The sequence below is a fragment of the Corythoichthys intestinalis genome, chromosome 21 (genome assembly GCF_030265065.1).
Source record: "Corythoichthys intestinalis isolate RoL2023-P3 chromosome 21, ASM3026506v1, whole genome shotgun sequence".
Classification (NCBI taxonomy): domain Eukaryota; kingdom Metazoa; phylum Chordata; class Actinopteri; order Syngnathiformes; family Syngnathidae; genus Corythoichthys; species Corythoichthys intestinalis.
In genome coordinates, this window is record NC_080415.1 from 5,186,150 (window position 1) to 5,198,460 (window position 12,311).

Below are 12,311 nucleotides of genomic sequence, written 5' to 3' on the forward strand. Positions count from 1 at the left end.
TGAACACGACTGCATTGAAATATTACCCATTAGGCCTGGCGCCCCCTAGTGGGAACAGGAAATGGCCTTCTTTACGAGACAGGCTCCTCCTCCAAGGGAAAAAAATCTATTGACCTCAAACCTGTTTCAGGGGAGCCTCAAGACATGTGTTCAGGTCCCTGATGAAAAATATTGAGGTTTCGTTGAAGCGGAGAGGTCCAAACTGGAAGTGAAAATGACCGTCAACAATTTGTCTCGCCAAAAATTTTGAACAGTCATAACTCGGCAGATATGCAACATATCTGCGCCAAACTTTCCGTGTTTGTTGAGAGTCATACCCTGAAGGTTCTTGTAGGGGTCATTTGCATCAACTCTACAGTGCCAACTAGTGGCGACAGAAAGAAGTTTTAAAAAAGGCCTTTCCTATTGGGTTTTTTCAACATAGAGCAAGGAAATTTGGGGAGTAGATACCTTATGCAAAACTGCTCCAAAAAGTCTCTTGCACCCATATTCCAAATCCAACAGGAAATCGGGTATTTTGGATCGAATGTGAAATTTTCATGGGTTCACAGTAAGAGTTTACATTTGGAGGCTTGAATATGCATAAAAACTCACCAAAATTTGCACATACATGCGGCTTTGGATAACGTTCGATAATCTTGCAACGTTACGAAACAATTTAAGAAAATGGCTCAGTGGCGCCCCCTTGAAATTTTCAAAAAGGCCTCTCCATTTAGGTTTTTCTAACATAGAGTGATGAAATTTGGAGAGTCAAAACTTTGTGCAAAACTGCTCCAAAAAGTCTCTTGCACACACATTCCAAATCCTACAGGAAATCGGGTATTTTGGATTGAATGTGAACTTTTTATCGATTTACAGTGTGCACATTTTACACCTTGGCACCTAGGGAATTAGTTTGATCATTCTCAAAATTGGCGAGACTGTTCATGAGGCATATGAAATCTTAAGTTATAAAAATGGTGTGTTTTCATTCACGGGCCTGACCTGGGCGGGGCGCCAAATTCTTCCATTTTTTCGCCAAAACACCAAATTCGGAAAATGACTGATAACACCCTCATACAATGTTAAATCTATTTTAAATCTGGCATGTGTGTGAGGTATACCAGCCTGAGCAGGACTGGATTGAAAATTTACCATTTGTGCCTGGCGCCTCCTAGTGGAAACAGGAAATGCCCTTTTTTACGGGACACACTCCTCCTCTAAAGGGAAAAAACCAATCTACCTCAAACTGCATAAGGGAAGCCTTAAGACCTGTCTTCAGGTGCCTGATGAAAAATATTGAAGTTTCGTTGAAGCGGAGGGGTCCAAACAGGAAAGTGAAAATGACTGTCAACAATTTTTCTCTCCAAAAACTTTGAACAATCATAACTCGGCAGATATAGAACATATCTGCGCCAAACTTCCCGTGCTTGTTGAGAGTCATACCCTGAAGGAACTTGTAGGGGTCATTTGCATCAACCCTACAGCGCCAACTAGTGGCGATAGGAAGTCACTCGTTTTTCCAAAACATGTCCAGTTCTTTTCATGTTGGTCATTGTAGTTTCAAGACCTATTAAAATACTTTTTTACGGCCCATGTCCACGTGTCTCTGTCTGTTGCCGTGACGACCCTTTGTTCGCCATTTAAAGGAAATATTTTTTTTCAGAGACTCAGGCAGCTTATAGAGCCACAATATTTGGCACACTTGGTCGAATTGGCCAAGTTAGAAGATTAATTTTGGTTTTGAATAAGGGCTTGGCTGCACAGCTCAGTAGTGGCTCCTTTTTTGTAGTACTCTCTCCAATAGGGGTTTTTATCTCTTGGGTGTGGGAATGTAATTAGGCGATTTTCGAGCATGTTAGGTTCTAATGAGATGATTAGAGAGGAGGATCTGCCACCACCCTGACCTGCACACAGTCCGAGTTGCGTGACGTCCGAGTTGCGCTAGATTGCGAGGGCCCGTTCAGTCCTGCTTGCAGGCCTAGTTACTAATGTTATGCTGAATGAGAATCAAAGCGGTATATTAATAAATGACATCACCGACCACTACCAGTTTTCTTGTAATCATCACACAATCTGAAATGTCAAAATTGTTATTCAATAATTTGTGTCCTATGGTATACAGGGGGCGGGATTTAATAAGCTTCGGCTTCTCCCGTCAGCCCTTTTCTTTTCGGGTTTTACTGAATTGAATGCTGTATGTTTGGATCTGTCATGCCTGAAAAGAAAATAAACAATAAACCAAAAAAAAAAAAAAACACTTCGAAACACAAGTTGACAATTTATTCAGGTCGTCAGCGATCAAACAGTAAGGCAAAGCAGCAACAGACCCAGACGAGGAGGCAGGAAGGTCCTTCCTGTGCCACTTGGCACGGGGTGTAATCTATCAGTAACCTTGTTGTTATGCAAAGGAAATAGTGTGTCTCTGTTCCTCTATAAATAACAAATAAAACACTTTGATGATAGGCCCTGTATTTCCATAATTTTAGTAATGTATGAAATGTTTTTCTGAAACGTTTATAAAGCTCGTGGATTCATTATTAATCGGCTGTAAATAATTCACGACGGCAGAGGGCGCCTATCATAGGCGGACTATGAGCCTGTGAACTAATGCACTGTCTTCTTTGTTCTTTAACGAAAAATACAAAAAAAGAAGAAGTGATACACGCAAAAAAAATGACTGTGTGGATGTCCTAAGGGAAACCGCATTTTCTGCTTCCCGTCTTTTGTTTTCAAGGAGTGGTAGTGTCTGAACACAAAATGGATATTGTGATATGAAGAATTTGCCGAGAAGTCTATAAACAAGCACGAAGAATCAGCCACTCAGATTAAAAGTCAGCGCTGAAAACAGTCCTTTTCAGTATTAAAAAAAAACAAAACAAATCAAAACATACAGTTGGAAGAGGCATGCAATGATTTCTATTGATTTTCTATTTAACAGAAAGACTTTTAAACTTTATAACTGAAGGACAAAAAGGTGGACCTCTTCAAAAAATAGACATTTTTGTCCATGAGGATCGTTGCATGGATTTCATGTACAAGTAAAGGTAAAACCATATTTATTTTGCTCGAATGATACCAGTTTCACCCCAAAGCGTTCCAAGCGAATGTAAACAGCAAGTTCGTGAAGTTGTTTGATAATTTTGGCCATCAAAAGCCGTTTTGACCCCCAGCAAATCTGCCTACTCGTAAGCGATCAAATAGTGGAGGAAAAACGACGGCTCAGGTAAATAGCACACACTGAAAACGGCCTTCTTTAGTTCTACTATTGACAGTTTGCTTTTCGAGGGGCAGCCCATTTTGGCGAGTGACGTCAGATTGAAGCAACTGGTGAAGTCGAGGTACTTTTTTTTTTCCCGATTTCGCACCTCACAGTTTGAGTGGCGTTCCAATAATATTTTTCCTGGTCGGAGATTGGAAAACTCCCGACTTCCCACCTTCCTCGAATGCAGCAGTCTCCTGAGTCTTGACTGGAAGGACTCTGGAAACAGAAAAAATGGGCAAATAAAAGTTTTCACAAATTCTCAATGAAAAACGAGGAACAATATAAACTGTGGTTACTTGCTGCTGCCTACGACATAATACACCAGTGAAAAAAAATATCACTCCGCTCTGCAGCCTGATCTCTGCATAGCTGCTGAAATACAAATGTTGCTGTTCATACAGTTATTGACATGCAATGGTAAGTGTTATTCTAAAAAAACATAGCATAACATCGGTGATTTTCATGCGGGCATGTTTTTTTTAATTGGCATGCTTGGACGGGACCATTGACTTGTGCTAGCTTAGCCACTCCAGAGCCCTGAAACTAACAAACAACTAAAACACTGCAAGGAATATCGGTATGTTGAAATCAACTCTACCGACTAATTAAACCCCCGCTAACTTGAAGATTAAGTCTAATGTTAAAAATTCTGATTTACTCTTTAGTTTCATTTATACTCCAGAGTACCTCAGAGTTCGGTAAATAGGCTGTACAAATTTGCGGTTCATATACATGTCTGTTTTAGTTCTTTTTCTTGTTCATTTTTAACAGAATAAAACATAGTGAGATCGTTATTGTGCTTTTGTCTATACGCTATAGGCTACATATTGTAGTCACATTTGGAATATAATGCAATTAAATTTTTGTTTTTACAGAAAGAATTTGAGTATTTGTTATTATTGTTTAATAGCAGGTTCCATTCACTAAATGTATTGCATTTATATTCATTTTGTTTGTGCGGTTTTTTTTTTATTTTCACGCTTTTTAATGCATTTCTTAATGTATCAAATATTCAATATTTTGCTTAAAATTAAAATAGTGTGTTCACTGGAGAAAATTTACTCAAATATTCCGAAAAATGACATTTTAGATCTTTAATTGCAACAACATGATAACATGAGAAAGTAATATTTTTGCTGAAGGTCATCCTATGGTCAGACTTGACAATGGCCCAGTTTGTAAAGCTCTGCTGTTGAATGCGTTGTTTATGTCAGTGCGGCAACGCTGTGAAAACAAAACAAATTTGAAGTTGTGCTGAGATAAAATACTGTATATACCATTATTTTAAAAAGTCAGACATTGAAAGCAGTTACAATTTCACTTCTAAGAATACCTTAGTTTTCTTTTCAACGAATATTTCTTTAGCTGTACTTGAGTACATTTTTTGATAACTACCGTATTTTCCACACTATAAGGCGCACCTAAAAGCCTTTTTCGCAAAAGCTGACAGTGCTTTTTAAAATCCGATGCGCCTTATGTATAGGATTTATATTGGTTTATCATGACATGACATTCTCTTTGGCGCAGTTACATCTAGTGGATGCATAACCCAACCCCAACTACTACTACTACTACTACTACTAGTACTGTGCCTTGTATATGTATGTATTTATGTATAGGTTCACCCTATATAAGAAAACAGTTTCAAAATAGGCCATTCATTGAAGGAGCGCCTTATACTCATGCGTCTTATAGTGCGGAAAATACGATCATTTTATTTGAGTAATATTATTTAGAAGTAACGCTACTTTTGCTTGAGTAAATTTTTTGGGCTACTCTACCCACTTCTGCTTCCCACATACAGTGGTATGAAAAAGTATCTTAACCTTTTGGAATTTCTCACATTTCTGCATAAAATGACCATCAAATGTGATCTGATCTTTGTCAAAATCACACAGATAAAAAAAAAAAAAACGGTGTCTGCTTTAACTAAAACTACCCATGTAGGTTTTCATGTATTAATGAGGATAGTATGCAAACAATGACAGAAGGGGGAAAATAAGTAGGTTAACCATAACATTTAATATTTTGTGGTGTCTGGCATATTTTGTGATGTCTGGCATGAATTGCTGTCTTTAGGTCATGCCACAGCATCTCAATGGGGTTTAAGTGTGGACTTGGACTTAGGCCACGCCAGAATGTGTATTTTGTTCTTCTGAAACCATTCTGAAGTTGATTTACTTCTGTGTTTTGGATCATTGTCTTGTTGCAGCATCCATCCTCTTCATTAAGGTTGTTCGGATCATGTTTTTTTGCTCCCGATCCGATCCCGATGGTTTTAGTTTGAGCATCTGCCGATCCCGATATTTCCCGATCCGATTGCTTTGTTTTGCTCCCGATTCAATTCCAATCATTCCCGATCATTTTTCCCGATCATATACATTTTGGCAATGCATTAAGAAAAAAATGAATAAAACCCGGACGAAGATATACATTCAACATACAGTACATAAGTACTGTATTTGTTTATTATGACAATAAATCCTCAAGATGGCATTTACATTATTAACATTCTTTCTGTGAGAGGGATCCACGGATAGAAAGACTTGTGACTTTGTATATTGTGACTAAATATTGCCATCTAGTGTATTTGTTGAGCTTTCAGTAAATGATACTGTAGCCATGCCCAAATGCATGATGGGAAGTGGAACCATGACTGTGCGTAGTGCTACCAAATGATATATCTTCTCTGCATTGAGAAATAACATAAGGTGTTAAGAAAAAGATCAAACGCTACCTTGCTTCCCCACATTGCTTCCCATGACATTGCTAATCGTAGGGAGAGGGATTGTAAGGCTTTAGCCAATTAAAAGACGGCTCCAAAGGCTGCCAAAATTCACTCTACTCATCTTACGCTGCCTTTTATCTCTCTATATAGGTAAAACGGCGCCATTACAGATTGAGCGCGACAATGCGTGAGTGGGTTGTGCAGCGCATGCATTAATTGCGTTAAATATTTTAACGTGATAACTTTTTTAAAAAATTAATTACAGCCGTTATTGGGATAAATTTGATAACCCTACCTTAAGCCTAAAGACTCTGGATGAATGTAACATATTATGTCTGTAACGTTAAATACAATTAGAAAACGATTTAATTAAAAAAAATATATATATTAAAAAAAGGCATGGCTGATATTTTTTTGCTGATTCCGATACTTTGAAAATGACGTGATCGGATCCGATCGACATCTCTACTCTTTATACCTTCAACTGTCTGACAGAAGGCCTCAGATTTTCCTGCAAAACATCCTGATAAACTTTTTAATTCATTCTTCCATGAATGATTGCAAGTTGTCCAGGCCCTGAGGAAGCAACACATCCCCAAATCATGATGCTCATCCTCATTATGCTTCACAGTGGGGATGAGGTGTTGATGTTGGTGACCTGTTTCATTTTTCTTTTTCCATCCATGACATTCTGTGTTACTCCCAAACAACTCAACTTTGGTTTCATCAGTCCACAAAATATTTTGCCAAAACTTCTGTGGAGTGTCCAAGTGCTTTTTTGCCAACATTTTACAGGCAGCAATGTTTTTTTTTTAGACAGCAGTGGCTTCCTCCGTGGAGTCCTCTCTTGAACACCATTCATGGCCATAGTTTTACATATAGTTTATGTGCGCACAGAGATATTGGACTGTGCCAGTGATTTCTTTAAGTCTTTACCACACACGCTAGGGTTCTTTTTTACGTCTCTGAGTATTTTGCGCTGAACTCTTGGCGTCATCTATGGTGAACGGCTACTCCTTGGGAGAGAAGCAACAGTGCCAAACTCTCTCCATTTGTAGACAATTTCTCTGACTGCCGAGTGATGAACATCCAGCCTTTTTGAGATAGTTTTGTATCCTTTCTCAGCTTTATACAAATCAACAATCCTTGATCGGAGGTCTTCAGACAGCTGTTTTGACCGAGCCATGATGCACATCAGACAATGCTTCTCATCAAGACATTTTTTTTTACCAGGTTTATGTTTCATAGTGGGCAGGGCAGCTTTAAACCACTCATCAGTGATTGGGCACACGCCTGACTTAAAATGTTTGGTAAAAATTGGTTTCAATTGCTCTGTAAATGTCCTTAGGCAGAGGGTTCACTTGCTTATTTTTCCCCCTTTTGTCATTGTTTGCATGCTATCCTCATTAAAATATGAAAACCTATAAGTATTCGGGTGGTTTTAGTTAAAGCAGACACTGTATTTTCATCTGTGTGATTTTGACAAAGCTCAGATCACATTTGATGGTGATTTTATGCAGAAATGTGAGAAATTCCAAAAGCTTCATATAGTTTTTCATACCACTATACACAATGAATGGTGTGCCGCGCACCCTTGCACACCGGGCTGCCGCTAGTGTGAAACGACCTTTCCTCTGAACACTGGGCATTTAAATGTCCCTTCTAGCACAGAAGTTCAGTCAGTCCTTGTTAAAGACATCATTGTCGGTTTGTGTGACGCTTAACTACATTTTGCTCTTTCCATCCTCATCGACTCTTGTTGGGGCTTCTATTAAAGGGCCAGGGTTGAATTAGTGAACCCCGGTTAATAAAACGTGTGTTTCAAAATAGTGTTTCTACGCAAATACGATTTTATTATAAAGACCAGAATTTTTAGAACTGTCATTACTACTCTGTTCACTTCTTCATCTCTGTCAGGTTGGAATTTTGCTCCAGTATGCTTCTTTGTCTACAATGCTTTGGCTGACATTTACTGCCAGAAACATCTGTAACGATGTGTCCCAATACCCACTTAAAGTCACGGGCTCAAATGACCAAGTCCTGGCAGAAAGCAAAACAACAATTTTCAGGTAAACTTTTAAGTTATCAATGTTGACAACTTTTGCACAATTTGTCATTTTTGTGTGTATTTTTGAATGCTACTATACAACTATTAGACAATGCTGTTATTTTATTATTAATTAAAAATTCATCCACCTCTTTTTTTTTCACTTTTGCACTCCTTGATCTTTTAGAAATTTTGGAGCACCTCCTTGGAAGCCAAGGCCTCAACCTGCCAGCTCCATCCCTTCCCCACAACTTTTCCAGCCTTTCCTATGTTTCCTTTCTCTGCCATAATTTGTCCTCTCTCCACCATTATTGTCCCATCACTGTTACAAACAGTTACCACATGCTTCATATCCTAAAACCACCTCCAGCTCATTTCCAATTTACCATTCCTCTTCAAAAGTTTAGAAAAGCATATTGACATGTAAGCCTGTCGCGATACAGTATGCAATAAGTCAATTTATCGCACGGTAAATAAAAATGAAATCGGTACATTTCCTGGTTGGCTGCGATTTTTCGCCGCGTGCGTGCGTGCGTGTGCATACATGCGTGCACGTATGCACAGGCACACGTGCATGTTGATTGCATATGATTCCAGTTGGTTTCACAGATGTTTACTGGTCATGAATACACTATAGAATTAAAGTACAGACATACAAAATAAGGAAAATCATCTATATTAAGCATTGCAAAATGTGAGTGGTTGTACATTGAGGCTAATGAAAAAAGACAATGCATTAACCACTTTAGCCTGAAACAAAACATTGGCAGTTTTCGCCAAAAACACAAATTTGCATGTAAAAGATGACACTTCAAACATGAAAACTCGCTGGTTTACAGCATTTGCAAACGATGTTAAAAAATATATATATATATATTACTGAAACCACATGCATGCATTTTTAAAAAAAAAATTTTTTTTACCGAGTGTAAAGCTTACGGTTAGCAGCTTAGCCAACGTACTTTCCGTGAACATTTCAAAATAAAAGCACATCATGTTCAATATGTAAATAGAGATTTCTGGATTTAATCTCACATAGTACTTCAGATTGTACACGAAGAATAGCTTTCAAATGAAACCTGTTATGAAAAATCTGATTGGCAATGAATAATTTCTTTAAATTTGCTAACATACGCACTTTGAAGGACAAGATGACAGTCATTCTGGATAAAATAAACAATTTTGATGGTCTCTAATTGGCAAAGAACAAAATGGCCTTGGGGTTCTCACCAATTTTATATTCTGAACTTAGCTAGCTTTCAGTTGACTCGTTATGTATTGTGTGTGTGGTTTTATAAATATTATCTTTAATAGTTTAAGAATAACAATTTATTGTATTTGAATTGGTGATTTATTAGGACGTAATGTCACTACATTAATGATTGAATTGGTTTAGAAAAAAAAAGGAAAAAAAACTAAATATCGCATATCAGCAATAATTTATGAGACGATATATGGCTTACTAAAATTTGTTATCGCAACAGACCTATTGACATGCAATGTCTCTCTTAAGCCTGAGTTAGGGGTAGCGACTACGGCGTCATTCAACATTCGATAGTTCTGCGGTGAGGGAACGCGTTGCTCTGTAATTCACCGCCAAGCCACTAGAGGCATGTGGCGTTATGTTTGTACGGTTTTGGAGCATGCTTGTTTACTTCCGCTAGTCGGAGAAAAATAAACAATGATTTGTTTGCCGTGTCCTACAACCAGCCAGTGGGAAGCCATAGCAGATTTCTGGCATCTAGGGAACTTCCCAAACTGCGTTGGGAGGCTTGATTTTAAGGTTATCATTAAAAGCACCGAGGCACTCTCAATCAGTGATGATGTATCGTGTGTGTGAACTGTCTGTTATTGAAAATTAAAGATCAAAACAACTCTTGACACCAAATCTGTGCTTTATTCTTTATATACTTGAAGTGTGACACGTAAATAAGTCACAGACTCACAGCAACATATGTACACAGTAAATGATGAAGTGCACCAACCAAAAATACGACATAAAGTGATAAAAAGTTGGCAGTTTTGGGCCGACTGGGTCACCGCTTCGTGTGGCCACTCGATTCCGACCACCCACGTCTCGGTGGTTCTTCCATTTATTTATTTTTTCGATCGCCGACCTTGCCATTTGGCAATCACAATAATAATTTCTTGACGAGACTTGCTCTTCGATGATACTCCCGTCGGCTTGGTCCATTTTTGCGTGTAGAAAACAATGTTTGATTCTATTGTACAATGGCGGTGTTTTCACGGTAAACCGGAAACAACAGTCTGAGCGGACCAATCACAGTCCGTTTTCGCTACGTCATACGCGTCTACGCGACGCGAAGGTTACAAAAATCGAGAGGTGCGCGTCAGGCTACGGCGTAGGGTCGTAACTCGATTCTTCCTTGACGGCGTAGGTCTGACGCGGAAGTATAACTCAGGCTTTACAATGCTCACTTAACAACGGCCTTTCGGATAAGGCTATTGATCGCTCATAGGGGAAATTCAGGCATTGCAGCAGCTCAGACAGTATACAATCAAATGTGTAATCTATAGAAAAACTATAACAACTACAGTATATAAAAGATATATACAAATTACCTCCGACTAAATTAAGTACAAATGGAATATAACATGATTGCAGATCGGCACTATGTCAGAAACATACATAAAGAGCACGGGTCATTGTCCTTATGCTGTAAAAATTTATTTGTCAGCACAGACCTCAGTTGTTTTGGCAGTGAGCACAAAGGAACATAGGTCGATAGGTATTGGTCGATGGCCATTTAGGAGGCGGAGTTTGTGAAAGTTCAATTGTACGTATTAATGCGCCTTCTTTCGACCGTAATTCACAAAACCTTTTACCTCCATACACATCTGACCTCCACATTGCAATGAGGTTTCCTCTCAGCCACTTTCAGATCCAAACTCAAAACCCAGCTGTTGAAGATCACTTACCCCTGTAGTGGCACCATCTCTTCTGTCTGCTTCAATTATTTATTTATTTAGTTATTATGTTTTTTTTTTTTAATTGTTGTCATCTATGATTCCTTATAAATAAAATGTGTTATTACTGTTATAACTTTGAAAATTATAATTATTTGGTGAAAAAAATTGACAATTATGCAAGCTTATCACCACATCTTGGTTTCTGAATTGATGTTAAACAGATCTGTTGCAAATGTGAAATACATCAAGTAGTGCTGCATAAAAGTATCTTACATAAACAGAAGCAGCGCAGTAGCATATCTACGGCCATGTCTACACGTAGTAGGATATCTCACAAAAATAACTTTTTCTATGGTATGGCCCATCATACAGACACACATTTTGGGCATTAAAAACAAGAGGTTTTAAAAACTCTGACCAAAGTGAAGATTTGCGAATATGTTTGATGCAACGCGATGTGTACATTAATAATGGGAGTGCTGCGTTTTAACAGTCGAAAAGTCACTACCTGCGACAAAAAATGTTCAAACGTCATATGTGCGACCCATGTTTACATTCTAGGACTGCGCTTACACTGACGGAGGATTTGGAATCTTACAACATCACATGTACCTCACAAGTGTATTAAAGACATATATAATGCACATATATAAACACATAAACGACCGCCCATGATAGCATGCTGTGCTAACATGTGAACGATGCTAAATGGTTCACAAACATAAGGCAAGGGAGGTTTATTACTTAATAGGTCTCTTGCTAACTCACTAACTGGAGTTGTGTCACAGACTACCCAACAGGAAACACACGGAAATCAGTAAACCAGTTATTTGCCGCAATATAAGAAAATAAGATATGGATTCATGCTATCAAATAAGGAAAACAGCTGAGCCTTTATGACATGAATATGAAAAAAAAAAAAAAACACTGTATGAATGAGTCTGGAAGATATTTTTTCCTACAAGCGAAGTGGATGTTGATTTTTTTTTTTTTTTTTGACGGATGGGGCAAAATGGCTAATATCTGTCATATTTGGTTGCCAAATTCGCTTTCTACATGTAGAATTTTAAAAAATGTAGTCACTTTCATTTTATGACATGGTAACCATTTAATAGCATCTTTAATACCTTCAGGTCAATTACGAGATCAGAAAAACAACACAGTTCTTGACACGAGTATGCGGCATAAATACATAAATATGAGGGTATAACATCTGGAGTCTGCATTGCTAATGTGCTAAATCTTTGTTTTTGTAGATTCTATCTCGTAAGCAATGGGATTCCTCTCATAATTGTTGGGATTACAGCAGCCTTTGGAATGGAAAACTATGGGAGCAGGGATGGCGCACTGTAGTAAGTACT

The 12,311-nt window shown here is 38.2% G+C and overlaps 1 protein-coding gene across 1 annotated transcript in view; it reads left to right on the forward strand.

The window, feature by feature from the left end:
* Window positions 1-12,311, forward strand: part of adgra1a (adhesion G protein-coupled receptor A1a) — a 46,055-nt gene that overhangs the window by 17,944 nt on the left and 15,800 nt on the right. The window contains exons 4-5 of the mRNA XM_057825917.1: window positions 7,890-8,041; window positions 12,207-12,302. Coding sequence (XP_057681900.1) covers window positions 7,890-8,041; window positions 12,207-12,302 — 248 coding nt within the window. The remainder of the gene's footprint in view (window positions 1-7,889; window positions 8,042-12,206; window positions 12,303-12,311) is intronic.